Here is a 27,342-nt window from a genome sequence, read left to right on the forward strand (position 1 = left end):
TTTACCCTGCTGTGTGTGTGTGTGTGTGTGTGTGTGTGTGTGTGTGTGTGTGTGGTAACTCACATTAAGTTAATATTTATTTTGTCGACTGTGAAACGTATCACAATGTGTGAGAGAGAGAGAGAGAGAGAGAGGATGAGAGAGAGAGAGAGAAATAGGCCGGCAGACAGAGCGGGAGCAACAAAGAGAGAAGAGTCTCACTGAAACAGGTCTTGAACGATATTTAGACTTCATCTTCTTCTTCTTCTTCTTCTTCTTCATCATGTCGGTTCTTCCTCTGCGGGTGAAAATGCTGAGGCAGGTCTGGAGGTTGAAGGGTTTCTTCATCCTCTTCTGCAGCCCGTTCTTCCTGCTGCCGCTCGCTCTCAGCACCACGGTGAGACCAGTTTACTGACCAGTTAGAGACCAGTAACTAACGAGTGACTGATCAGTTTACTGACACGTTATTGAAACTCTGACCAGTTCAGATTAGCATTTTGCAGAACACAAACCAGTCTTAATAACCAGTTCCTTTAACTGATCTCCGACCAGTTTAATCTGACATTTGAACACTAACCAGTGTATGAAAGTGAAGCTTAATGGAAACATCACTAGTTAACAGTTGACTTCACATCAACCAGTTTAAAGTCTGTTAACTGGATAATTAATAGTTCATGTTTCGAGGATTGAAAGTTGTAACCAGTTTAACTAAATGTTTATGAAACAATAAGTACACAAAGTTAACTACCGAACAATAACCTGTTTAAATTCACCAGATTACCAATAACTCAAATCAACGGTCACCTGCATTCTGATCAGTAACGAGTCAAATGAACCTGTCAGTCATAAATATTCCAGTTAATTTACAGGTAAACAGGTAAACACAACCAGTTTACATGTAACACCACTTTAAACAGAAACTCTGTTGGTTAGAGACCTGCATCAAGTTGAGTCATTATGTAAATATATATTTTATAATGTTTAACTGTTGTGTTTATGCTGGTTAAGGTGGAGCTCTTTTTAAACTCCTGATTGGTTTGATCTGTAACAATCATCTTTGATCATTGGATTATGCTGGTGTTCCTGTTTCCTGAAGGTCGCTCTGAAGGGGAGCAGAATAAGAAAGTTTCACATCAGCACAGTTCATAAGCGTGGTTACATTTCCCCACAGTTGATTGAATATTGTCTGATTAGATAAATAAAGCAGTTTAAATGGAACGTGAACTGGTCTCAGTCAGCAGGCTGCGTTCACAGTCTCCAGTCACTGATTGACAAACTGTTAAAAAGTTCCTGAGAAGCTTTAAGAAAGAAAAACACGCTGATCACATCAGAGCGACGTTAACTAACCTGTCTGTTTGTTACAGTGTCAAACTCTCTGTTCAACTTAAAGTCCTGCTCAAGTCGTTCCAGACGCTCAGTTTATATGCATGTACATATTACTGGAAGTGTTTAAATAATAAAGAGATATCAGTGTTATTGATGCATGAGAGTGTTCATCACTGTGATGCAGACAGAGCTCATTTTAACTACGGAAGCCCTAAGCGGACAAACATCCATACATTTTATTTACTGTACTGTTTTTTTGAGATCTTGACTTGTTTGTCTCGTTATCTCGAGATAACAAAGCTGGTTTTCTCAGGATTACGGGATCATTTTCTGTCGATCGTTGTTATGTCGAAGTAACGAGATAAACAAGTCGAGATCTCCAGAGAACAACTTAAATTCAATCGTTATCACAGACAGCAGAGTAATTAAAACATATGGATGCGTGTCCGCGCAGGAATCTGAAAGTAGGAAGTACCTTCAAATGTTAAAGTACTCAGACTCGTACTTAGTTTCTTCTCATTAGTAGAAATAAAAACAAGTAGAGGAAGGTTTTTGTCTGCTTCAGATTCTGTTTGAAAGTCTCCTGTAACTTCTCCCAGAAATCCACACTTCATATGTGTGAAAGGCAGTAAAGATCAACAGAGTCGGTCCCTGTGGGGCTCTGCAGGCTGTCGTTTCACCTGGTTGTTATTGAGCCCTCCGTGTGTTCACACGCAGCTTCACACCTGTCACCTCTGATGACGACTGTCTGTCAGTCTGAGCCTGACTGAGATTTGAAGAGACCTGGACGATGAACTACATCAGGGGCCATGTTCAGCCTCATTACAGACAGAAACAGTCATTCTGTCTCTTCAGAGAAACTAATTAGGAGGCGGCTGAAACCTTTATATTAACTCTCTACTGCAACATAAAGGTTCATTTCATATCTTATAAAAGTTATAACTTTTCCAAAGATGCAAAAGGTCTGTTTGAAGGTTCTCCTTAGCGTGCTTTAGGTACGCTTAAGTGTCTGTTTCTAAGGACTCTTCAGGAGTTGTCAGGAGTCTGCAGGTACCCAGAAGTTTGTTTCTGGAGAGTTTATTTCAAGGTACTCTTTAGCATGTTTGAGTTCCTCTTTAAAGTCTGTTTCAAGGTACTACTAAACGTTTGTTTTAAGGTAAGACTAACCCTTCTTCCTTTCTGACACTCGGTTAAAGTTTGCTGCACGTTTTCTGTTGTTCTTTGTATGAAACCAGCAGCAGTCCACGACACACCGACAGCTCTGTTGTTTCACTCGGCTCTTCCTTCTGTAGTTTTTTCCATCCGTCCTGTTGCTTTGAACAGAACTCTGACTCTCCATCAGCACAGCTGGATTCTGGAGTCCAGCCGGTGAATGAACATAAACTCTCAGGTTGTGAATCCTCCCACATCAGAGGCACGTGCGCACTGCTCTGACGTGCACGTGATTTTAGCTCAGCAGCATGAGTCTCAACACATGTTCACTTTCTGCAGGAACTGTTTCTGTTTCTGCACTGATTACAGAAGAAGACTGTGACAGAGAAGAGCTGAACAACAGGTGTCGAACAATAAGATCAAAACCAGTAAAATCAGGAGATGTGTCACTAAGATCGAATGTGTTTAGAAAAGAATCACTTATTCATTTAGGCAGGTCGTTCCACTTCTTGCTCTGAGTCCTTGAAATTTTCATGTCTGTGTGTGTGTGTGTGTGTGTGTGTGTGTGTGTGTGTGTAGGAGGCGGCCTGTGCGTATGTCATCGCCCTCATGGCGGTGTATTGGTGCACTGAGGTGTTGCCTCTGGCGGTGACGGCGTTGCTGCCGACCATCCTGTTCCCCCTCCTCGGCATCATGCAGTCCAAAGACGTAAGACTGGACACAAACTGTTGTAATGCTGTTGTATTTTTTTTTTGCTCCTGTGAGAAAGCTTAGGATTGTTTGGTCTTTCAGGTGTGCATGCAGTACCTGAAGGACACCAACATGCTGTTTGTGGGGGGGCTGATGGTGGCCGTGGCCGTGGAGCACTGGAACCTCCACAAACGCATCGCGCTCAGAGTGCTGCTGCTGGTCGGAGTGCGACCCGCCCTGTGAGTCATCTACACTTAGTTTAGTTTGCTTTCCAAAATTAGACTGAAATAATATCACAGTTACAGTGACTTAAGATTGCACCTTGCTAACCAAGCTAGCGCTGGCTAACCCATTGCTTCTCTCCAGATCCACGCTCACTGTCCAATAAAGCCACTTCTGCTCCCGGAATATAGTGTAGGCCAAAGTGCAAAACTATAGGCTTCAAAACGGTAGTCCACAAACTGATGACTTCAATGTGGCTCCACCCACTTCTCATCTACAGTTAATGGTTAAATCTCAAAGGGAGAAGGAGTGCGTAGCTCGGGGGTTGTCAGTATTGCATCACAGCAAGAGGTGATCTTTGAAGTCATCCTGGAAGTGGACGCTAAATGCCCCAACAACTTAGATGGATGGAACAGATTGGATTGACAGTATTCCTCCTGCGGGTTCTTGGTCCACACCAGGTGTGAGGGACATGCCCATAAAAGGAAGGTCCCAGGATGCCTTCTGTCTTTTTAGATTTCCTTTGTGTCAAAGCTCATTGGTCTAACTGGTTTACTTTGTACTTGAGTGTTTTGAAATGCTTTGATCCAGCGTCCAGTTTTCAGGTCTCATTTGTGGACAAGGACTGTTGCAGCATCGTTACCTTGTTGATGATCTCCTCTTCCTTTGTTTCCCAGGTTGATGTTGGGCTTCATGGGAGTGACAGCCTTCCTGTCAATGTGGATCAGCAACACGGCCACCACAGCCATGATGGTCCCGATTGTCCAGGCCATCCTGGACCAGCTCAACGGCAATGTGGACCCTGAACCTCACTTCAAGAGGCCGACGGATGTTGTTCTACAACAGGAACATCAAGAGCAAACCAGCACCCCGCAAACTAATGGTCCGAACATCATGGAGAATGGAATGATTGATGCACTGTAGTAGATGTCCTGGTTGAGAAAGAACCAGTATCCCAAATAATTACCTGATGACAGACATACGATAGAGGATCGGTGGTCACAGTACTTCATAATGCATCTTGGAAATTGACAAAAAAAAAGTAGGAAGCATTAAATATTATTTCCAGTGTTGAAATCAAATCATCAAATGTCCAAGTTGAGTCCATTTCACCGAGACCCTGCAGTAGTCAAGTCTTAAAGTCACAGTATGCTAAACACAAACAAGTCAATCCAACATGGAGTCATAAAAACAGGCATGATCATGCTCAGGCACTCTTTCCTCAACGCAGGTGAATCCACTTCATAGTCTGTCCCTTGTTCCCTTCCCTTGGACACTTGTGAGGATGAATCAAAAAAGAACTTCATATTTCAGTCTGTCCAGCCGACCGGCCGTGCCGTCTAAAATATTGTTCTAGCATGGCTCAAAGGAAAGCTGGGTTCCCTGTTCCCATCCCCTGACCTTCTGAAGCAAATGTAATCCTTCCAGTGACTTACCAAGCCAAAGGCAGTCGTATCCATTTCTTAGACATGCTTGATCTTCGTTTATGGCTGTGCTGTGACTGACACATCAGAGCTGCTGTTGGTGGGTTTATTGAGAGCTACAAGGCCTCTGCTTGGTGACATCTTTTCTAATCTAGAGTTCATCCGTAGTGAGAGACTCCTGATCAGTGAATCTAATTTATCAACCATAAAAGGAACCCAGTGCATTCAGTAACGTCTGAATGTTTTCTCCCAGGTATGACTGGGGCAACCTTAACACAAGTCAACTCAGAGAAAACCGGCAACCTACAAGACAACATGTCCCCTGAGCAGAAAGTGTCGTCAGAGGGTCAGATGGAAAGACAGGAGGTCGTCAAACCAACACCCCAGGACAAGCCTCCATCAGACGGCACCAACAGCGGGCCTGGTGAGTCCAAAGACCACTGTGGGAACTAAAGATGATCTACGATGGACATATTTACAAATGGAAACAAATGTTTTGTCAGATAGAGGATCCTCTTTACAAGCAGCCATTGGTCTAAACTTGACCTCATCCAGTGGTGTTATTGTACAGCCCAAAATCCAGCTATAGATGGTGTATGATCAGGAAAATGATCAAACTTTGTGGTTAATGAACTACAACATGCAAACAGGTCCTTTAAGTCTCTCTGTCTGTGGTAGCGGTCGTGTCCGTGGAGGACGTCTGCTGTCAGATGGAGCTGGAAGAGCTGAGCGATGAGGAAGATGAGAGGAAGAGGATGAGTAAAGGACTCCTGCTGTGTGTTTGCTACGCTGCCAGCATCGGAGGCATCGCTACGCTGACTGGAACAGGACCCAACCTGGTTCTGATCGGACAGATGAGCCAGTAGGTGCAAATATAAAAACACAGGTCATGTTTACAAAATGATAAAGGTGTTCTTATTTTAAACACTCGTTTAATCCACAACTATCAGGCAAAGCAGTGAAAGCAACAAGGGAAGAACCGGATTCTTTAACAGCGACAGCAGCGATCTGGATGTTTGACCACTTTGACTTCTCATTCTGAAGTTTAACTCGTCGTCTTCTCTTTACTTCCTGTCTGGCTCTTTCTCGTAGACTCTTCCCTCAGAACGGCGACGTGATCAACTTTGCGTCCTGGTTTGCGTTTGCCTTCCCCACCATGGTGCTGACCCTGACGCTGGCCTGGTTCTGGCTGCAGTTCCTCTACATCGGCTGCAAGTGAGTTGCTTCACCAAACGAAACAAGCTCCATTTCACTTTGACCGTAACTACTGAACATAATCTGTCCATCTGTACTTGAATGAGTCTTTTCACCTGTTGCAGCCTGAGGAGGACGTGGGGTTGTGGGGCGGCACAGTCGGAGAAGGAACGTGCAGCGTACGAGGTGATCAGAGACGAACATCGCCGTCTGGGCCCGATGAGTTACGGAGAGATGAGTGTGCTGGCGGTTTTTGTGCTCATGGTGGTGCTTTGGTTCACACGAGACCCACGCTTCATGGATGGCTGGGCAACCCACCTCTTCAACTCCAAGGCTGAGTGAGTACTGTACTGAAGGTGATGTTGTTTCATGTATCCCGTGACTTCAGGTGTGCTCAGACCTACAGAAAAGATCGCTCGCAGCGTGATTGCAAACAAAGTCAATGTAGAGACATAACAGTCGTGAGTAGACGCTGACTTGTGTTGGGGAAAGCGCATGAGGCGAATCTCATGTTGCAAATCACTAAATAATTGCCATTTATGCATTCGCCCAAGTGGAGTCAGTGTTGAGTTCATCCTGACGTTGCATCAGAGCTGAAGGTTCTCTGATGTCCGTGTCCTTTTAGGGCTTCCGTAGTTATTCTCTCTGTTCGGTTCTGTTCAGTATCAGGTGTGTTTAGTTTCCTTGTTTAGTCTGTGCACATCAGCAGTGTTTCTGTGTCATTAAACAAAGACTGAGGGAAATAGTGCGAGAAAGAAAAATGTTTAAACGTTCAGATTTGAAGCCGTCTGTCTCTCCAGGTGTTTTTATGTCCACACAGTCTGACTGTAGTCGCGTCTGTGTGTTTGGAGTGAATGATCCCTTCAGCGTCTGTAGTTCATCTTTAACAGAAACGCTGCCCTGAATACATTTGGCCCATTTCTCTGTGTGTTTGTTTGCATATGTGAGAGTACATGTGTGTTCAGCTCTGCTCCTGCATTAATGTAAAGTGGAAAAAGACTCGGGTCAGACGACTGAACGAACCCAAGCTGCAGGTGAACTCAGCGCCGGCCTCGGGGCAACATCCCTGAACACACAGGAATCAGAGGTGAAGAACAAACAGAGGAACACGTAGCGGGGCAAACGGCAAACTTTAGAGTCACGTCACCAGCCGAGGGTCGACCTGTGGTACCGAGCCGCACACTGTCGCTGCATGAACTCAGATCACCTGCACGCTGCACGCTGCACGCTGCAGTGTTTACACAGGTTACAAGTTATCTGACTCAGAGAGGAAGGAAATGTGTCCGAACGACAGAAATCAAACTGACAGAGAGCAGAATCACAGCTGGGTTTAATCTGATCATAGCATCAAAACAATGTGAGACTCCAAACCAACAAAAAAAACATCCCTTTAAATCTTCAAGTGATCATGAGCGCCCACCTTCACCTGAATATATGAAGGTTTAAGGATGTGAAATCAGGCCTGTCCGTGAGTCTCGCTCTGTTAACCACAGCCTGCAGGAGGAAATCATTCACAGGGTCTTATCATTTACTACATCCATGCTGTGAAAGCAGAATCACATAAAGCAGAGATTTACTGAAATCCATAGTGAGCATGAATAGTCAGGTGATTTCAGCGACACCACCTTCTGCAGTCTTGTTCTGCTGGTTTGAAAAGCACACAGAGTCGTGGGCAGGATGAAGAACGGGGACGTCTTTGTCTTCCTAAAGAAAGCGAGCAGAGGTCTAACCCGGTGAGCGGAGTAGCCCCATAAGGTTTCACAGAACGGCTCAGGGAGGTCTTTAACTTTAACATAAGACAGACATCAACAAACCGACAGTCTCCATCCTTCATGTCATGAGTGTCGAGTGAGCTGCTTTTGTCCCTTGTGGCTGCTGGGAGGCATCCCACCCACTTTGACTGGGGTTTTCCGTCTTCAGAGAAAGCCCATGTGAGCGCTGTCCCCTCACAGCTAGAAGGTTCCTGGTTTGAATCCCGGCTCAGACGTAGTGGGCCTTTCTGTGTGGAGTCTGCATGTTCTTCCTCCCACAGTCCAAACACATGCTCGTTGGGTTCACTGGTGACGCTGAATTGCCCGTAGGTGTGAGCGTGAAAGGTTGTCTGTCTCTGTGTGTCAGCCCTGTGACTGACAGGCATCCTGTCAAGGTGTAACCTCGCCTCTCACCCAATGACAGCTGGGATAGGCTCCAGCCCCCCGCAACCCTGCACAGGATAAGCGGTGTAGATAATGGATGGATGGATGGATGGAGAGAAAGCCCAACAGGCCTTAAAACTGTCGGAGCACACATTAAAGGGAAAAAAGGTGCTAAAGATTAGCCGGACGCTAATCAGACACTTCCTTGTGTGCCTGTTTTGTCAGAAAAAAGTGCAAAGACGTCACATGAATTGTTTAATGGGGATGTGTTACTTCATCAGGGCTCCGCCCCCTCACCTCTCACCTCATTCATAAACGGCCAGCCAGGTCACATGACCCACGAAGAACGTCATTGATCTGTTTGTCCTTTCGGATGTTTTTGTCCTGTTGGCTGTCGTGTTTTCACTGAACATGAGACGAGGACGCTGCGACGTCGATCTGAGGATGAAAAACATGACGGACGTTCTCAGAAGAACAGATCGTTGTCCTGATACACCCTCTGTGCTGCAGCAGGCTTTAACTTCCTGTAGTCAAACACTTCATGTTTGTAGTTTTTAAAACTCCTTCTAATCAAAGAATCACAAAACCTTTTATAAACATTTGACAGTCCCTTCATCTGAATGTGTCGGTGTCTTCACAACACAATGTTTTAGCTCCCATGACGAGCTCTGAGACGAGTGTGAGTCAGACAGGTCACCCTGGGAACGCAGTCACACAGACGAACATATTTTTTAACTCCATAAATAAATATGATTATGGTCATTTTTATGTGAACGTCGTAAAGACGGCAATCGCACAAGGTCGGACATAACATAAAGCAGCAGTAGAATACGGAAGCCCTGAGCGGACATGCATCCACACATTTTATTTACTTGTTGTTTTCTGGAGATCTCGATTTATTTATCTCGTTATCTCGAAATGTCAAAGCTGGTTTTCTCGTGATAACGGTGCATAAATAAATAACTAGCTGCTCACTGTGATGTCACAGAGCAGGACATGCTGCCGTCGCCCGCACTGAGGAGGTACGTGCAGCCTGTTTCTGTTTGTTTTGAGGGGATCCGAGCTGTGACTCCCACTGTTGCCTTGATATTATGCCTACAGATTTTTTCCAAAAGGTCTCAAAAGTCATGGCATCAGATCTGATACAGGTTGTGAACTTGTCTCTTCTCTCAGGTGTCTTCCACCAGGCCCTGAAAACAGCGGTCATCAAGCCACTGTTAAAAAAGAACAACCTAGACAAGTCACAGATGAAGAACTAAGGCCTATATCAAATCTACCATTTTTAAGTAAGATAATCGAAAAGGCTGTCTTTCAACAGTTGAACCACTTGTTGACAGTGAACAGCTGCTTTGATGTCTTCCAGTCAGGCTATCGACCACACCACAGCACTGAGACGGCTCTCGCCAAAGTGATTAATGACATCCGCTTAAACACAGACAATGGTAGAGTTTCAGTCTTAGTACTACTCGATCTCAGTGCTGCATTCGACACAGTTGATCATAAAATATTACTCGACCGTCTGGAAAACTGGGTTGGACTTTCTGGCACAGTACTAAACTGGTTTCGTTCTTATTTAAAGGACAGGGACTACTTTGTGTCTATAGGTAACTTTACATCTGAGCAGACAAAGATTACATGTGGAGTTCCCCAAGGCTCCATTCTGGGGCCTCTTCTGTTTAACATCTACATGCTTCCACTGGCTCAGATTATGGAAAACAACAACATTAGTTACCATAACTACGCAGACATCTACATCACAATGTCACCAGGGGACCATGGCCCCTTACAAGCACTAGTTAAATGCATTGAACAAATCAATGAGTGGATGTGCCATAATTTTCTTCAATTAAACAAAGACAAAACTGAGGTAGTTGTTTTTGGAGCTAAGGAGGAGCGATTAAAAGTCAGCGCACAGCTTCAGTCATTAGTGTTGAAAACCACTGACCAAGCCAGAAATCTGGGTGTAGTCATGGACTCAGACCTGAACCATCAAAGCCACATTAAAACAATCACAAAGTCGGCCTACTACCAACTCAAGAATATATCCAGGATTAAAGGACTTATGTCTCAGCAGGATCTAGAAAAGCTGGTCCATGCATTTATCTTCAGCCGACTCGATTACTGAAACAGTGTCTTTACAGGTCTCCCGAAAAAATCAATCAGACAACTGCAGCTGATTCAGAACGCTGCTGCTCGAGTCCTCACTAAGACCAGGACAGTAGATCACATCACTCCAGCTCTGAGGTCTTTACACTGGCTCCCTGTCTGTCAGAGAATAGACTTCAAAGTACTACTGCTGGTTTACAAAGCGCTGAACGGTCAGGGGCCAAAATATATTTGTGATCTCCTGACACAGTACGAACCATCCAGACCCCTCAGGTGGTCAGGGACAGGTCTGCTTTCTGTCCCCAGAGTCAGTCCCAGAAACATGCAGGTCTGCTGAAACACTTCTTTTAAATCAAGCCTGAAGACTCACCTGTTCACAGCTGCCTTTTATTAAACTATTTAAATACTTTTATTTTAATAACTATTCTAAATTATTTATATCTGCACTGTAGCTTTTATCCTTATTCTTTCTATTTTTATATTTTAGCTTCTATTTTAGCTTCTATTTTAGCTGTTTTTCTTCACTTTGCTTTTTAATGTCCTGTTTTCTTTGCCTTTGTTGTTCTGTGTAAAGCACTTTGAATTGTCTTGTTGCTGAAATGAGCTATATAAATAAACTTGCCTTGCCTTGATCATGTTTGTTATCTCGAGATAACGAGATAGAGAAGTCGAGATCTCAAGAAAACAATCGGAAATGACTCGTTATCACGTGAAAACTGAGTAAATAAAATGTATGGATGCATGTCCACTTAGGGCTTCCGTAGTAGAACAATGTAAAGCATGCACAAAAACAACTCAAAGCCACATCTTGTTCAAATTATTCAGAGCATCGTAAGCATGCTAACATTAGCTAATTGGCAGAGTGTCATTAGTTCTGCAGATGTGTGTTAATAAACTGATGAGACTAACGGGGACCTGAATCCATCCAGCTGTTAAACTGGTGTTAAAAGACACCTGAGGTCCATAACAACCTGTAGCTGTGCTTCTGTAAAGCGCTCAGGTGTTGTTCTATGAACTGTTTGAAGTCAGAACAGTTTCAGGGGCAGACATGATCTGACCCTTTCTCTGCGATGAAGACGAGACGGGCTGTGGCCTGAAACAGAAGCTGAGCTGTCAGCAGACGGTTTGTCCCAACACGAGCAGGACACAGATAACTGCTGGCCTGGTTTCAGAGAGGGGATCCAGGGTGTGTGTGTGGGGGGGGGGGGGGTCGGTCACGTTGGACCTGCAGTTTGAGTAAACGGATGATTTCAACATGTTTCATGATTACAGGTTCATCATGTGCTCAGACTCCTGCAGACAGACGACTCAAACTGAGCTCTAACTAACGGTGACGATCAGAGCAGCTGAAGAGTTTAATATCTGTATGTTTAAATGTGATCTGTGATTCTGACATCGCTCAAAGTGAACAGAACATTTGGAAACTCCCCTGAACTTTTGGTCTCTGTGTGTATGTCAACACAGACTCTGGTGAAACCTTCGTTCGTTCGAACCACGAGGTTCTGAGTCAATAATGTCTGAATAAAGCGAGAACACGACGAGGAACAGGAAGTGCAGTTTGATCAAGTAGATTTGATTTGGAGACATTTTAAAGAGTCTCGTTCTTATCTATTGGTCAGGGTCGATCTCGGCTGGAGGTGATTTACTCCAGCATGGTGGTTAGAAGGTTCCTGGTTCGAATCCCGGCTCAGACGTAGTGGGCCTTTCAGTGTGGAGTCTGCATGTTCTCCCCGTGCATGCGTGGGTTCCCTCCGGGTTCTTCTTTCTTTCCAAAGACATGCTCGTTAGGTTCACTGGTGACTCTAAATTGCCCGTAGGTGTGAAAGTGAAAGGTTGTCTGTCTTTGTATGTGTGTGTGTGTGTGTGTGTGTGTGTGTGTGTGTCAGCCCTGTGATTGACAGGTGACCTGTCCAGGTGTAACCCCGCCTCTCCTCTCTGCAGGTTCGTCACTGATGCCACCGTCTCTCTGTTTGTCGCGGTTTTGTTGTTTGTTCTTCCCTCTGAGCCGCCGAGACTCCTCTGCTGCTGGAGGAGCTCTCACACAGGTAACACACACACACGCAGGTAACACACACGCAGGCACACACACACGCACACAGGTAACACACACGCAGGCACACACACACGCACACAGGTAAGACACACACACTTTAAAATTATACTGATTTTTTCAGGGTCTCAGGTGTCTCGAGGCCCCGCCCCTCCTCTGCTCACCTGGCAGGTGACTCAGAAGAAGATGCCCTGGAACATCGTGCTGCTGCTGGGAGGAGGCTTCGCCCTCGCCAAAGGCAGCGAGGTATGTCTGTGTGTGTGTGTGTGTCTGTGTGTGTGTGTGTGTGTTTGTACTGCAATTAATTTTTACAACTTCAGAAAGAAAGTTTGGATATTAAGAGTTTTTGGGAAAAACAGAAAGTTTTTCAAAGTAAGAATGTGTATGTGCGTGTGCGTGTGCGTGTGCGTGTGCGTGTGCGTGTGTGTGTGTGTGTGTGTCTGTCTGTCTGTCTGTCTCTGTGTGTGTGTGTGTGTGTGTGTGTGTGTGTGTGTGTGTGTGTGTGCGTGTGTGTGTGTGTGTGCATGTGTGTGTGTTGTCAGGAGTCCGGTCTGTCCCGTTGGCTCGGCACTCAGATGATGCCTCTTCAATCCATCCCTCCGTGGGCCATCGCCGTCGTCCTCTGCCTCCTCATCGCCACCTTCACAGAGTGTGCCAGCAATGTCGCCACAGCAACGCTCTTCCTGCCCATCCTGGCCTCCATGGTAACAAAACACTCACAGGTTCCACACACTCACAAACGGTATATTCACATAAAGATGTTGAAGGCTGAAATTTTGCTGCTTCCGTCAGATGTTTCAAATTAAAAGCCCACAACGAGACGGGTTTACCTTTAGCCACTGAAAGGCAAGTCATCATAGACTGTATAAACATGAATGTAGCCACTGTGTCATAACCCACTGGTTTGTTGGCAGCCTTTTGAAAGACCTATGTCACCACCATGTTGGTTTTCTGGAGCCAGAAGTGACCATATTTGGACGTGAGGGTGGAGCTGTAAACAAACGAGGGCTTGTTTCCTTATTAACTTATTTCCTGTCTCCTGACTCAGTCCCAGTCTATAAGCTTGAACCCCCTGTACGTGATGATCCCCTGCACGCTCAGCGCCTCTTTCGCCTTCATGCTACCGGTAGCCACGCCCCCTAACGCCATCGTCTTCTCCTACGGTTTACTCAAAGTGACCGACATGGTGAGTCGGGGGGGATAAAAAGATTCAGACCCACCCAAGAAGTCCGAGTAACCTCTTCCTCCTCCTGCAGGCTCGAGCTGGCGTGGTCATGAACATCATCGGGATCTGCTGCATCAGTCTCGCCATCAACAGCTGGGGTCGCGTCATGTTCGATCTGGACACGTTCCCCTCATGGGCCAACGCCACAGCGCCTGTTTAAAAGAACAACCTGCTCTTATTTTGAAATTACATGCAGGCGTCATCACTCTGGGCAACATTTCCAATCAGGGAAGTGTTTTTGTTTTCATCCTGCAGCTTCTGAGCCACCAGAACTTCCTCTTGGTGTTTGGACCTTTTTATTACTGATGCAGAGTTTGTTCTCAACAGATCCTCTAAAAGACATTCAAACATTGTTTTTATAATCCTGTTAGCAGCACGCGTTGCTATTGAGCATTAGCTTAAATCTCATGACCAGCAGTTAGAGGCATCCACTAAATTATTCCTTTATTTTGATGTTTTTTCCATCACTGTTTTGTATCATTGTGAACAGAATTTAAGTAGATGTTTCAAATGAATAGACATAATAGCCAAAATTTAAATTCACTGCTGCGTCATTAGAGACCTGTGACAGCCGCAGGATGCATCAGAAACGGTCAAACCAAACTCCATTCAAAAAATGGGCATTTTAAAGCAGTGTTCTTGACTAAGCTGATGTAGTTATCTCAGCATCCTGTCAGCCTGTTTATTGTCATTAAATCTCAGTAACATCTGTTTGTTTTGGCTTCATAGCGCTGTAGTGAGACAGATCTCAGCCCACGTGTGACTTGCTAGATACAGAGAAACTGCCACTCAGCGGAGACAGACGGACAGGCGCTCCACAGCTGAAACAGAACGCCGGTAGTTGGTGTCCATCAGAGAAATCCTGGTACTGATCCGAGCTAACAGCTCAGCAGCAGGAGAGTTCATCCAGTGGTTGTGATATTACAGCCTCTCAATGTTTAAACTACATGACTGAGTTGAAGGTCTCTAAAGGTGGAATTAACCGCACACCTTCATATAAACGTGTTTATTTACTGCAGCCGAAGAGGAACAGTTTGAATTTGTCGCATATTAAAAGCAGGGTTTTATCAAGTGAACAAACTCTACTGAAACTTCTACAACAGGAAAATTCATCTCTTATCTCTGTGAACTGATTTATGTTAGAAAGTAGTTAGAAAATGTGTGTATTTGTGTTGTTTTCTATTTAAATGTCTAAGTTTGTTTTTAGTAACACCTGTGTGACTGTACATATGTAACCTGCAGAGTTTTGTACCAACTTGTTGCTAACATGTTTATTTGTTGTTAATAAAAGTTGATCTTCAAAGAAACCAGATGCATGTCCATGTGCAGCCTCCTCACTCTGACATCTCTCCAGCTGCTCGATGTTCCACTTTGTTCACCAGCCTGTCTCTGTGTCTCCCTGCTGTTTGCTGAGGTCATAAATTTTCCACTACACCGAAATAAGGCGCTAACAGAGGCTAAAAAGCCCCATTTAGAGATAATTCTCTGTGAGTTACGATGTTTATGTGTTTCTAAACCCATTTTCTAACTGAAAATGTAACTAAAAACAAAATATTTAAATGCTGATATATAAATATCTTACATTTTACTTCACCCTAACACGAGTATGTAGAAGATGTTCATCAAAAAATACACTAAGAAATTATTCTAAACTATAATTAAATATTATAATGAAAATATATAATATAAATAAATTATGAATAGAAATGAAGAATTGGAATCCCCAGCTATACGTTTATGTAGTAGGCTATTTATGATATATTTGATTTTATACCAAACTATATGATGCTGCCAACATGCATCTTTGACTTATATTTAAGTCATATTTAAAGTACTTAAAGTTTTTATTATTACATTTAATTACGCCGAGTAAAATCGTGGCCAAATGTTTCACTTCAGTGAGTTAAACAGTGAATGAAACACACGGCGTTAACTGTCACGAACTAGTTGTCAAATGTCTCCCTCTGGCGGTCAGAATAGTAACAGCAGGTGCCGTAAACTGCCGTAAATCGTCGGAAAGAGAAGCTGCTGATTTCCGGTAAATATGGCTTCCCACTGTTGACGGCGATAAATTACAAGTATACAACAGCAACAAAGACCGACGCTGAGAAGTGAATTTGTTCGTGTGTTGGTTTGAAATTGAACTGTGTCGTCCAGAACAGAGCCTGCTGTTTTCAGGAGCGAACCTGTGCTCATCCGGCGTCATGGAAACAGGTTTGTCATAGATATTGGCGCTACGTCTCGCTAATATTAGCATTCTAGCATAAACCCTGTATAAACTCTGTCATTAAATTAGTGTATTGTAACCTGCTTACGTGCTGTGAACTATATAAGCTTGTTTGGAAATTATTTGAGATTATTTTCTGTAAGGATTAGGTTGACTGTTCCTCTCGGCACACATACCTTACCTACCTTTGGTATTTACACTATTCAAACACAGCTTCTTAAATCGTCAGATCTCTCTTTTTCACTTTATGATCATTTTTGTAAATACACAATTCATATTGTTAATGGAGACATCGTTACAGCGATGTTCAGTTTTTATCATTGTTCTTAGTTATATGACGAGTGTTAAGTCTTTTACTGGATTGATAAACAGTACAGGGTTAAATCGCGGCATACTTGAATAGAGTCTGGTAGTTCTATGACTGGAAATTATGAGTGCAGTGTTGGTTCACGTGGACTTATTTCATGGAACATTTTTAGGTTCACATTTTCTAATATTTTTCATTAAGTTGACCAGATTCACTGAAAACAGTTCCTCTAAATCTCCCCAGATGTTGTCCCCTCTTTCCACAGAGTCACATGTTCATCATCATGCTGTTGCTGGATGTTATTTTACTGTTAATCTGTTGCTGTGTGTTTTGTGTTCCAGAGGAGCAGGCCAGGAACCGTTTCCAGTCGGAGCTGGAGTTCATCCAGTGTTTGGCCAACCCAAACTACCTGAACTGTGAGTGACAGCAGACGACTGCTTCAGTGTTTCTACACTTCTATTTATGTTTGTGCAAAAGACCGAGGCCAACATCGCCTCCAAGTCTATTATTTATGACAAAATCCTACTTAATCTTTTCAACGAAGATGTAAATTTTTAGTAAACCTTATATTCCTTTCAAATTCACTGTGTGCACGTGTTAACTGTAGAATATGACTTCCTTTGTCTGTGTCTGCAGTTCTGGCTCAGAGAGGTGTCCTGAGAGAGAGACCCTTCATCAACTACCTGAAGTACCTGCTGTACTGGAAGGAGCCCGAGTACGCCAAGTTCCTCAAGTAAGACAACCTGCTGCACTGAGATGAATGCGTTTATACTTTGACATGTGAGTGGGAGGAACTGGGGATCAAACCCTGTGATTAATGATCGACTAGCTTTACCTCCTGACATAGCCCAAATAAGTCTTGGGTTATTCTTTATATTTCTTAATCTGCAGAGTCAATGCAGCGATCGGATCTAACAAAGGTGTGTTAGGACCAAAAGCAAGCGAATCATTCAAAAGTCAAAGCACAGATGCGTGACCTTTAACCCAAAACAGCCGTTACATCGCTCTCTTCAAAGCAACCAGACTCCATTGTAAAACACAGTAATATTTACTTTGCAGAAAACTTGAGTTGCTGTTCTTCTGCTGCCCTGATAGGTTAGATTTTCTTTGTTATTATTTGCTTCACAAATATTTTGTTGCATCTGAATATTTGAACCCCCCACACTAGTCCCACCATAACAGAAAATAAACAGACCAATTAAGGCAGCATTAACCAGCAAAATGTTAAATTACCCTTTTCGTCAATGGAGTCTGGTGTGTTTGCAGAGAGCGATGTAACGTCTGTGTGTGGTTAAAACAATCATCTTCCTCTGTAACAAAAAGGTCTATCTCTGTAGGGATCCTTTCTGTAATGTTGTCACACACTTAGAATAACAATCTGAGCCTGTCAGTGGAAACAACAAGAACAAAACCGTAATTTGCAGCCATTACAGTCTTTTTACAGCTGCTGGCTGAACAAATCTACTGCCTTAACAACTTTTTGGCCCCCAGAAATGTGTAAAAATGAGGCCATGGTTTAAAAAATACAGCGATTGCACATGAAAAATGAATCTCAGCCACCTCCTGTCTCCTCCTCCTCTGCAGGTATCCTCACTGCCTGCACATGCTGGAGCTGTTGCAGTATGAACACTTCAGGAAGGAGCTGGTGAACGCTCAGTGTGCCAAGTTCATCGACGAGCAGCAGCTGCTGCACTGGCAGCACTACTCCAGGAAACGCACCCGGCTGCAGCAGGCGCTGGCCGAGCAGCAGCAGCCGCAGCAGCAGCCGCCGCCGCACGGGAACGCCGCCACCAAGTGATGATGTCACTGGAGGTGGGAGGAGGACTGTATAGAGGACTGTGATACTGGAGCTCTGAGGCCGATAACCATGTTTCAGACACGTTGGATGTGTTTCTTTTTTATTCCTTACAGAAACTGTTGTTAAACAGGATCTATTAAATGCTGTTGTAGAAGATTTGTGACGGGGATTTGTTGTGAGTTGGACATTTTACAGTAAAGACATGAACCTGTCAGTGCTCTGTGGGAGGCAAACCATGAAGTAGAGCGACACTGGACGTCCGACTTATACCGGCACACTGGCAGTTATATGTCAGTTAACAGTGTGAGACTGACTCTCCTGTGTGGACCCTTACACAGGGGAGTGTGGGTTAGGGTTTAATATGTCACCATGACTACATAAAGATCATTTTCAGTGTCTGTTTTCGTAACACATGGGGAAAAAGATGCAAGCTACCCCGCGTCAGGCTGTTGAGACTAAACAAACATGATCGTCCATCGTCTGGCTGTGGACGTCGCTCAGCCCTGAAGCCGTGATGGAACAAAGATCAGTTAAAAGCAGTGGCTGCAGACTGTAATGTGAAGGAACGTTTATTAGATGAATAATACGGACTGTAGTCAGTAACAGATTTGTGATAAATAGCTTGAATATTAAATACATTCATTTTAATCTACATTTCTGGCCTCAGCCGAAGTCCTTCCCTTCTTTTAAAATAAATTGTTTCAAATTTGACGCTTTTGTCTCTCGTTTCATTTTGATGACAGATTACATATTTTCAGCAAGTTCAACAGAATGACAGTATTTTCTGGCTTTTTCATTGTGGCTCGCTTTATTACTGAAACTTAATGTTTAACTTTGTATTTTAACTTTACATTTATATATTTTTTTAACATCTTAAGGGGACACAAATCAAATGGGGAGTCGAAGAAAGAGTCAGATCCTGTAGTGATTTACGACTGAAACATCGACTGATGCAAATACATTTAAGACGAGTTCATGTTTTTGCTGACTGAAGGCTCCAGGACCTGACGGTGTGTCTCCCTCCTGCCTGAGAGTCCGTGCTGACCAGCTGGCCCCATCTTCACCCAGATCTTCAACAGATCTCTGGAGCTGTGTGAAGTCCCCTCCTGCTTCAAACACTCCTCCATCATACCGCTCCGAAAGAAACCCTCCATCACAGGACTGAATGGCTGTGTTCGAAATGTCGTAATATATATTACATACTACATGCTATATACTACATCAATCAATCAATCAAATTTTATTTGTATAGCGCCAAATCATAACCAGAGTTATCTCGAGACACTTTACAGAAAGAGCAGGTCTAGACCGACTCTTTGTTAAGTTATTTAAAGAGAGGCCCAACGTGAATCACCATGAGTAGCACTTAGCAATTCGGCACATTGACAGAAAAACTTCCTTTTAACAGGCAGAAACCTTGAGCAGAACCAGACTCATGTTGAACAGCCATCTGCCTCGACTGGATGGGCCGAAAATGGGATAGAAGGAGATGCAGGATAGAGACAGGCAGAGAGAGCAACAACAACATATGTCCTTGTTACATGAACAACAACAGACACATACTTATGGTTACAATGCCAATAATAGTGGTAGACTAGGGTGAAGATTGGCCAAATAAATAAATAAATAAATTAGCGCGAGAAGCAGAGTAATGATAAAGGCTGAGGTAATCGTAATTGTAACAGTTGAAGTCAACAGGTCTACTATTAGCATTAGCAGCAACAATAATGATACTATGGGGAAGGCTGATGTTAGTAGTTGTTGCAGTCGAGCAGGTCCACAGCAGCAGGTGGTCTGCAGCAACGATCCCCAGGAACCTTCAAGACAAGGGAGCACAAGAACTCCCTGGAAGATATGTGCTACATGCTACATACTGCATGCTGTGTTCGGCGGTAGTCTGACAGACTACCGCCGAACACAGCTAAGTCTAAGTCTAAGACTAAGTCTGTAGTATGGAGGAGCTTTTCAAATACATTTCACAGTATGCTACGCCAGGCGGAAGTAAACAATAACCGCCGCTTCTTTAGCTATAGCGCCCCCTTCTGCTGGAATGCTGCTGTTGTCCATCATTTCATCTGCCGCTGTGACGTTCCAGCGCTTTGCATTGTGGGATACAGTAGGCGAGGTAGACTGGTTCGATGCATACTGGAGATTTTCTCTGAATCAGTACGACATCCGGGTATTTTTGGCGTACTGTACATTTAGCTTTTGTTTGCGTACTGCAGACTACATTTAGGCCACATCAGGACGTACTGCTAGTATAGGATGGCATTTCGAACACAGCAAATGACTACAGGCCCGTCGCCCTGACGTCTGTGGTCATGAAATCCTTTGAAACACTGGTGTTGAGCCACCTGTAGGACATCACAGGCCCCCTGTTGGACCCCCTGCAGTTTGCCTACTGGGCAAACAGGTCAGTGGATGATGCATTCAACACCATCATCCCTGAAATCCTCCACCACAAACTCACCCAGCACTCTGTGCCAGCCCCCACCTGTCCTTTGAATGTTAATACAATTAATGATCCAACATCACTCGAGCCCTTAACTCCAAATCATTTAATATTGATGAAGTCCAAGATTGCCTTACCACCCCCTGCTAACTTTGTCAAGGAGGACATGTATGCTACAAAAAGATGGCACAGAGTGCAGTACCTAACAGAACAGTTCTGGGGCAGATGGAGAAGGAGTACCTCCTGAACATTTCTTTGAGGCAAAAGTGTCTTGTTCCTAAGCCCAACTTAAAAGTAAATGACATTGTTATTATCAAAGAGGACATACTCCCAAGAAATGAGTGGTTGAAGCTACAGCAGGTTGTGATGGGTTAGTTCGTCGGGTCAAAGTGCAGGTTGGTGATCGAAAGACTGCAACAAAAAAGGAGCAACCCTCCAAACCCTCAATTATAGAACGGCCTGTTCAAAAATGAGTGCTTCTTCTCGAAAGCGATTAATATTACCCTGTGCCAAGGATAGGCCAATCTGAACCACTCAAAACAGACATGACCCTTATTGTTTTGTCAAGTTGTTTTGTTTGTTGCTAATTTAGGTAGTTTTAAATCCTGTATAATTTCATATTGCTGACCTTGCAATTTTGAACATGATTTGGTGGGAGTGTAAGTGGCCACCAGCATTTGGTCGGTGTATTCAGGTTCCAGGGTTTGAGCGGTTCGCCCCGGAAAAATTTGTCAATTGAACCCAGGAGCTCGTGTGTGTGTGTGTGTGTGCAGGAAGATCAGATCAGTGGCGTTAAATAATTGTGTTATGATTGAACTCTGTTTGTGCTTTGCTGATTTGTGTTTTGTGTATTTGGTCGCAAGCAGTGAGTGAATGGAGGCATACCTGTCGCCAGCTCAAAATGTGCACCCTTGGCAGGCGAAGCGAGGTAATTGTAACATTGTAATTTACTGACACTGTTCGTTTGTTCAATTTGAACTGAAACTGTTTGTATGTATGTATTGACAATGTTTTGTATGTTTTAGTTTCACGGTGTGAGAAATAAAGACGAAATTGAGCACCAGTCGAACTCTACCGCTGTGTCATTGATGCCGAGGGCAGCTGCAGTATAATGTAGGCTTGTAGTTTTTAGTTTAATATTTAATGCTTGTACATAGAGAGCGAAGTTAAACCGGAGTCAAATTCCTTGTATGTGTACATAAATACATAAATAACTCTTATGTATAAACGTATTATGTATATAACTTTTTTTGCATCATAATTCTTATTTGCATTTAACTTTATTCTAGCAATTATTTTTAATTTTGGTATTCTTATTTATTTAGCATTTTTTATTATTTGTATTTTATGCCATATATATTTCTCTATGATTTCTCTGTCAGAGCAACTGTAACGCCCAGTTACAGTTCCGAGTCTGATTCTGATACCTGGCCAGTAAAGCTGATTCTGATTCTTCTGCTTGACAATGCTTTTATTTTGAAAGATTCTTGTGGGAAGTTGTTATTCTTACAGGAAAAGTTTGGACGTGGAGCTGTTCCGTTTATTACACGTCTGTAGTTGCGGTAAAAGGGTATCGGTGTTATAGCTTGACTCGTGTCCCGTTGGCAGAATGTGTCCTCACCGATTCAGTTAATGTTTAACAATGTTTCGTTTATTTACGCAGCGGACGGTCAGGACACCGGAACGGATACAGACGGAGGGACTCTGCGGTAACACTTCACTCACTGATTATGGCTGAATATTTCAGCTACTTCCTATAAAATTGTAGGTTACGTAGCCACACAGCAAGCTACATCGTTAGCAAAATACGCTTGTTGCCTTTCTCTGGGCGGACATGCGCAGTTTATGACTACCTCTTTTAAACATACATTATTATTTTTCCGCGTTTCCCGTGACGCTCTGAGCAAGTCCGTTTACTGCTTATATCTTTGTTTTTTTGGTCTTTTAAACGCTGTTTGTTCAGCTTTAATTAAACTCAAAGAGAGTTCAGTCTCAGCAGGTCAAAGTCCAGATTTCCTCTGCGTGTAACTGCTCCTCTAGGTAACATTTATGTGGTCCAGTCTTATTTATACAGTCTATAGGTCCAGTGGTGGAAAGTAAATGAAGTTCATGTACTCAAGTACAGTACTTCTAATGTGTGTAATTTGTTCCTTAAATGTTATTTCTATTTAGTTTTTACTATGTGTGCTAGACAGAACCCTGTAACCTTTTTTAAACGGCCAGTACAAATCATGGTTACTTCCTTACCTGACCTTACTTACCTTAAGTTACTACTTTGAGTAATTTGTACTTCCCTTGTTTATTTCCATGTTAAACTAATATTAAACTTCTTCTTCACTACATTTCAGAGGGCAATATTGTACTTTTCACTCCACACTACATTTGTTTCACAGCCTTATTTGTAATTAACTTCTTACAAGTATTTTTACATTAATGTATGTGTACCTTAGTTCAGTCTGATACTACTATGAAAGAAAATAAAAAGATCCTTTAGCATCCAGTCCTGTGCTGGTGGGCTAAAAACAAACACTTGTTTTTTTTAACTGTAATACAGGTGTTTTGTCAGAGTAAAGACCTCAGCTTCTCTCTGTCATGATGCGGACGATGCTGCAGAGGGTGGCGGTGGTCGGTGCCGGGGCGGCAGGACTCTGTGCAGCCAGACACATCCTGTCACGCCCAAACACCTTCGCCCCCCCGGTGCTGTTCGAGCTCACGGAGAACATCGGAGGCACCTGGTGTTACGAAGAACGAGTCGGGACGTACGACAACGGACAGCCGATACACAGCAGCATGTACAGAGACCTCAGGTACGTCTGTGCATCACAAATCACCGCAGTCAAGAATAAATACGAGGTACTTTTACTTACCTTGAGTCTTTCTTCTTTTGACAGCTTTAGCTTCTTTACAGATGAAATGTTACAAACAACATATAATGAGTTTATAAAATCTTTGTCTCTGTTTGTTTTCCGTCCTCCCACAGAACCAACCTGCCAAAGGAGGTGATGATGTTCCCTGATTTCCCCTTCGACCCCCACCTGAGCAGCTTCCTGCCCCATCAGGAGGTCCAGAGGTACCTTGAGAGGTACTGCGAGAGCCACGACATCCGGCCTCACATCAGGGTGAGTCGTCATGCACATCATCACATGAATGATTTACGGTATTAATAATAAAATAAATAATAGTTCCAGCCGCGTGTCTGTGTGTGTGTGTGTGTGTGTGTGTGTGTGTGTGTAGTTTAACACAGTGGTGGAAATGGTGAAGCCTATAGTCTTGACAGCGGAGGGCGAGCAGACGAGGACGACGTGGGAGGTGACATCATCAGACTCGTCAGGATGTCAACAGTTGGAGACCTTTGATTCGGTGTTCGTCTGCTCGGGGTGAGATTTAACTGTTTATTCATTTTACTTTTTTTCACCTCTCGTTTATCAAACTTTTGCTTCACTTCAAAATAAATGTCACATTCAGTCACTACTTCCTGTTGCCAACAGATCAAAAGTTTGTTTGGTTGTTGTGACGTTTGTTTTTGTTTGTCTTTAAGGCACTACTCTGACCCACACATCCCAGACATACCAGGCATAGAGAACTTTAAAGGTACAACGATTTATAAACCTGGGTCCTTTTTTAAACATATTTTGGGGTTTAAATTACTAAAAGGTAGAAAAAGTTTTTGGATTGCTCCAATAAATTGCTTAAACTGGCCTTGAAACAGGCTGTAATGGCTGCAACATAATCCTTGATGGGTCAAAGGTCGTCCACTAAAAGTTCTTGTTGTTTCCACTGACAGGCTCAGATTGTTCTTCTAAATGTGTGACAACATGACAGAAAGGATCCCTACAGAGATAGACCTTTTTGTTACAGAGGAAGATGATTGTTTTAACCACAAACAGACGTTGCATCGCTCTCTGCAAACACACCAGACTCCATTCATAAAAACACTGATTTTACTCTGCAGAACAGGGGAGTGTCGTGTCTACCGGTCCCTGGATTGGTTTGTTTTTTTATGTTATTGTGTGTTACACAGATCACTGGATCCATAGCCAACCCTTTAAAACCCCAAAGTCACACAATAACACAAACAAATTGTCTCATCGGTGCAGCAGTAGAACAGAAAGTCCTGTGTTATGACAGTAAATGGAGTCTGGAGTCTTTGAAGAGAGCGATGTAACAGCTATCTCTGGTCTATCTCTGTTGGGATCTTTTCTTTAACGTTGTCAGACACAAAACTATTTCTTTAACTTGTGAAAATAAGACTCAGGTTTAAAAATACTGGAATAACCCTCTTAATCTGAACATTTGTTGGACACAGCAATATTATTTTTCTCTTCTGCTGGAGTGCTTAATAGTCTTCCCCTGCTTCCAATCTTTGTGCTAAAGTAGGCTAATCTAGGCCTGGCCCTGATGTCAGTTCTCTCTGTATGTAGGAAAAGTGCTCCACAGTCATTCGTACAGGTACCCAGAGCCGTTCTCGGGTCAGTCAGTGGTGGTTCTGGGAGCCAAAGCTTCAGGACTGGACATTTCCATTGAACTGGCCAAAGTTGGTGCCCAGGTGATAAACAACACTCCACAGCTTTGATACGGAATAACTTATTTTCTTGTCACTTATGTCAAATAAGCAGCGATTTAAAGATGTCTATCCCTCTCTCTCTCCAGGTGACTCTGAGCCACGGTCGCCCTCGTTTAACTTTTCCTCTACCTTCTGGCATTCAACAGTCCAGTCCAGTGGTGGCGGTTGACAAAGACGGCAGCATTCGCTTTCAGGTGAGTGAAGTCTACCAGCACTGATCTGCAGTTTGGTTTCTCAAATATGACAGTATGCAGACGATGTTCTGATGTTATTGTCCAACCATACAAACGCACTAAAGACACTAAAGTGCTGCTCTCGATGGATAGATGTACAAGGTATATATTTAGATTACTTTTATATGCATATTTAGAGTACTAGATTATTTTAACACTAGCAGTGTGTTAAAATAAAAGCTACCTGTTCCAGGACGGCTCAGTGGGCCCGGCTGACGTCCTGATGTTCTGCACGGGGTACAACTTCAGGTATCCGTTCCTTGACGCGGCTCAGCTGGGTCTTAAGATCCACAACCATGTGGTGTCTCCACTCTACCGCTTCCTGATGCCCCCAGCCTTCCCCTCGCTCTTCTTCATCGGCATCTGCAGGATCATCTGCCCCTTCCCTAACTTCAACTGCCAGGTGAGCTCCAGTGTCCACAGGCGGGTGGAAGGAAACATGTCCGGAGGATGAAAACAGGTTTTAATAAGTAGCAGATCAGACTGATGAGCTCCAGTTTAGCTTTTGTTCATTCTGATCTCCGCAGGTCCAGTTCGCTCTGGCCGTGTTGGACGGCTCGGTCACTTTACCAACTCCCTCCCAGATGGAGGACGAGGTCCGACGAGAGCTGCAGGAAAAGATTGAGCAGGGAGTCGAGCAGCGCCACCTGTTGATACTGGAGCAGGATCAGTGGGAGTACTGTCAGATGCTGGCTTGCACAGCAGGATTTCCACCGCTGCCGCGGACCGTGCACAGCCTGTACGACGAGGTGTGGAGACAGAGACGAATTCACCCCGAACACTACCGGAGACTCAACTACAGACTGGTCAGCGACTCAGAGTGGGAGCTGATCGAGTGATTGATGGAGGAACATTGATGAAAGGTTAAACTGCAGGTTTGCAAACTCACAAAAGCACCTACTTTCATAAATGACTTGAAACAAAGAAAGAGACAACAGAGCAAATACTGGTTTCAGGAAGCTCAGTGCTCAAGCTAATGCTTTATTGTTGTTGTTATTCACCTGGATGCTTACACTCCGAGTCCGATAGCAAAGAAGAAGTCATGATCCATCTCCATCCAGACTGGAACATCTCGACTATTCCATCAGTTGCCAACAAGTTCAGCAAGTATTGGGTGGATCGTGATGAAAGGTGTCCTCGACATTCATTCCTCAGGTGGAATTGGAAAAACTTTTGTAATTTCCTGATTTTTTTTACGATAACACGAAGGAAAAATTAAAATTACCTACCTTTAAAACTTATTTCCGATAACATTTCACATTGCTCAACGCCCCACTGTGCCGAAATGTTGCTATATTTAAGAAGTAAACCGCCTTTTGGTTGTTAAAGTGAAGCCAATGCAGAAGTGTCTTAAACCTGTATTCTCAATAGTGTCCAGCAGGGGGCGACTCCACTTAAACGAAGTGTGATCCTATAGAAGTCTATGAGAAAATGGTTCTCCTCCTCTCCTGATTTATTCCCTCAGTAAACATGTTCCTCATGTAGATGGATATATTGGTTTATATTCAGTATAAATCATGTTCATTATTATTATATTATTGTTGTTGTTGTTATTATAATTATGATTGTTATTAATAGTAGTATTTCTAATGAAGGGTAGATTTATAGATTTATGAATCATTGTGCAGGAAGAAGGGGAGGGATTAGATAAGTCTCGACCTCTTCCCACTCCTTTTTGAACAAACTTTTCATTGTCTGTTTTTTGTTTTCTTTTTTGTTCAAAATAAACGTTCAAATTCAATTCTAATGAGTTTAGTTACGACTACCTCTTTATTTTCAATAAAATGTCTTCTGCATCAGTTTTTACTTGTGACAAGATCAGAGTGAGATATTGAAACGCTGTAATTTTGAGTGTTTCTCTACAACATTGTGATCAGCAGTGTGAGAGGCCCCGCAGTCACATGATCACTCAGCTGATTAATGATTTCCCAGACAAATCGGATCCACACGTTAACCATGAACGAGGCCGGCACACGCAGCGGATGTCAACACAGACTTTAATCCAGACACTGTTCCACAAAACGTCAAAATACACGAGCTGAAAAATGAGGTGTGACATCACAGAGTGACCTGAGCTCCAAAACAACAACAACATCACATGAAGCAGGAACGCGTTGACCTGAAACATTCAGACATTAATGGAGGTTTATTTAAAGCTGCTGTGAGGAGCTCTCAGTTTGTGTTGATGTTGGCGCCCCCTGTGTACAAAGCCGTACCTCTCATCTCTTTGCTGGTGTTGTCCTGTACATGCAGAAGTG

At 43.5% G+C, this 27,342-nt stretch overlaps 3 protein-coding genes across 4 annotated transcripts; all 3 read left to right on the forward strand.

Annotated features, from left to right (window-relative positions):
• Window positions 1–262: 262 nt before the first annotated feature.
• Window positions 263–13,663, forward strand: LOC138598213 (Na(+)/citrate cotransporter-like). 2 transcript variants are annotated; one of them, XM_069669944.1, is made up of 14 exons: window positions 263–376; window positions 3,037–3,165; window positions 3,250–3,386; window positions 4,047–4,292; window positions 4,512–4,516; window positions 5,074–5,199; window positions 5,454–5,655; window positions 5,886–6,008; window positions 6,113–6,325; window positions 12,170–12,273; window positions 12,403–12,524; window positions 12,821–12,982; window positions 13,327–13,464; window positions 13,535–13,663. In XM_069669944.1, the coding sequence occupies exons 1-14, from the start codon at window positions 263–265 to the stop codon at window positions 13,661–13,663; spliced, it is 1,950 nt and encodes a 649-aa protein (XP_069526045.1). The 2 variants fall into 2 exon arrangements, with proteins under 2 accessions (XP_069526045.1, XP_069526053.1); XM_069669952.1 differs by lacking the exon at window positions 4,512–4,516 and having other exon boundaries at window positions 4,047–4,252; window positions 5,047–5,217; window positions 5,472–5,655.
• A 1,888-nt stretch (window positions 13,664–15,551) lies between these two features.
• med31 (mediator complex subunit 31) lies at window positions 15,552–18,509 on the forward strand. Its single transcript, XM_069674400.1, has 4 exons — window positions 15,552–15,717; window positions 16,379–16,453; window positions 16,674–16,770; window positions 17,622–18,509. The coding sequence occupies exons 1-4, from the start codon at window positions 15,708–15,710 to the stop codon at window positions 17,833–17,835; spliced, it is 396 nt and encodes a 131-aa protein (XP_069530501.1). The 5' UTR covers window positions 15,552–15,707; the 3' UTR covers window positions 17,836–18,509.
• Window positions 18,510–21,858: 3,349 nt separating this feature from the next.
• Window positions 21,859–26,818, forward strand: LOC138602700 (uncharacterized). Its single transcript, XM_069674239.1, has 9 exons — window positions 21,859–21,996; window positions 22,842–23,094; window positions 23,268–23,406; window positions 23,522–23,664; window positions 23,826–23,878; window positions 24,709–24,833; window positions 24,938–25,045; window positions 25,278–25,487; window positions 25,612–26,818. Exons 2-9 carry the CDS (start codon window positions 22,880–22,882, stop codon window positions 25,921–25,923), a joined length of 1,305 nt encoding a protein of 434 aa, XP_069530340.1. The 5' UTR covers window positions 21,859–21,996; window positions 22,842–22,879; the 3' UTR covers window positions 25,924–26,818.
• The last annotated feature ends 524 nt before the right edge of the window (window positions 26,819–27,342 follow it).

Source organism: Semicossyphus pulcher, unplaced genomic scaffold (assembly GCF_022749685.1).
Source record: "Semicossyphus pulcher isolate SPU_LCO1_2020_fin unplaced genomic scaffold, fSemPul1.0.p SCAF_10, whole genome shotgun sequence".
Taxonomy (NCBI): domain Eukaryota; kingdom Metazoa; phylum Chordata; class Actinopteri; order Labriformes; family Labridae; genus Semicossyphus; species Semicossyphus pulcher.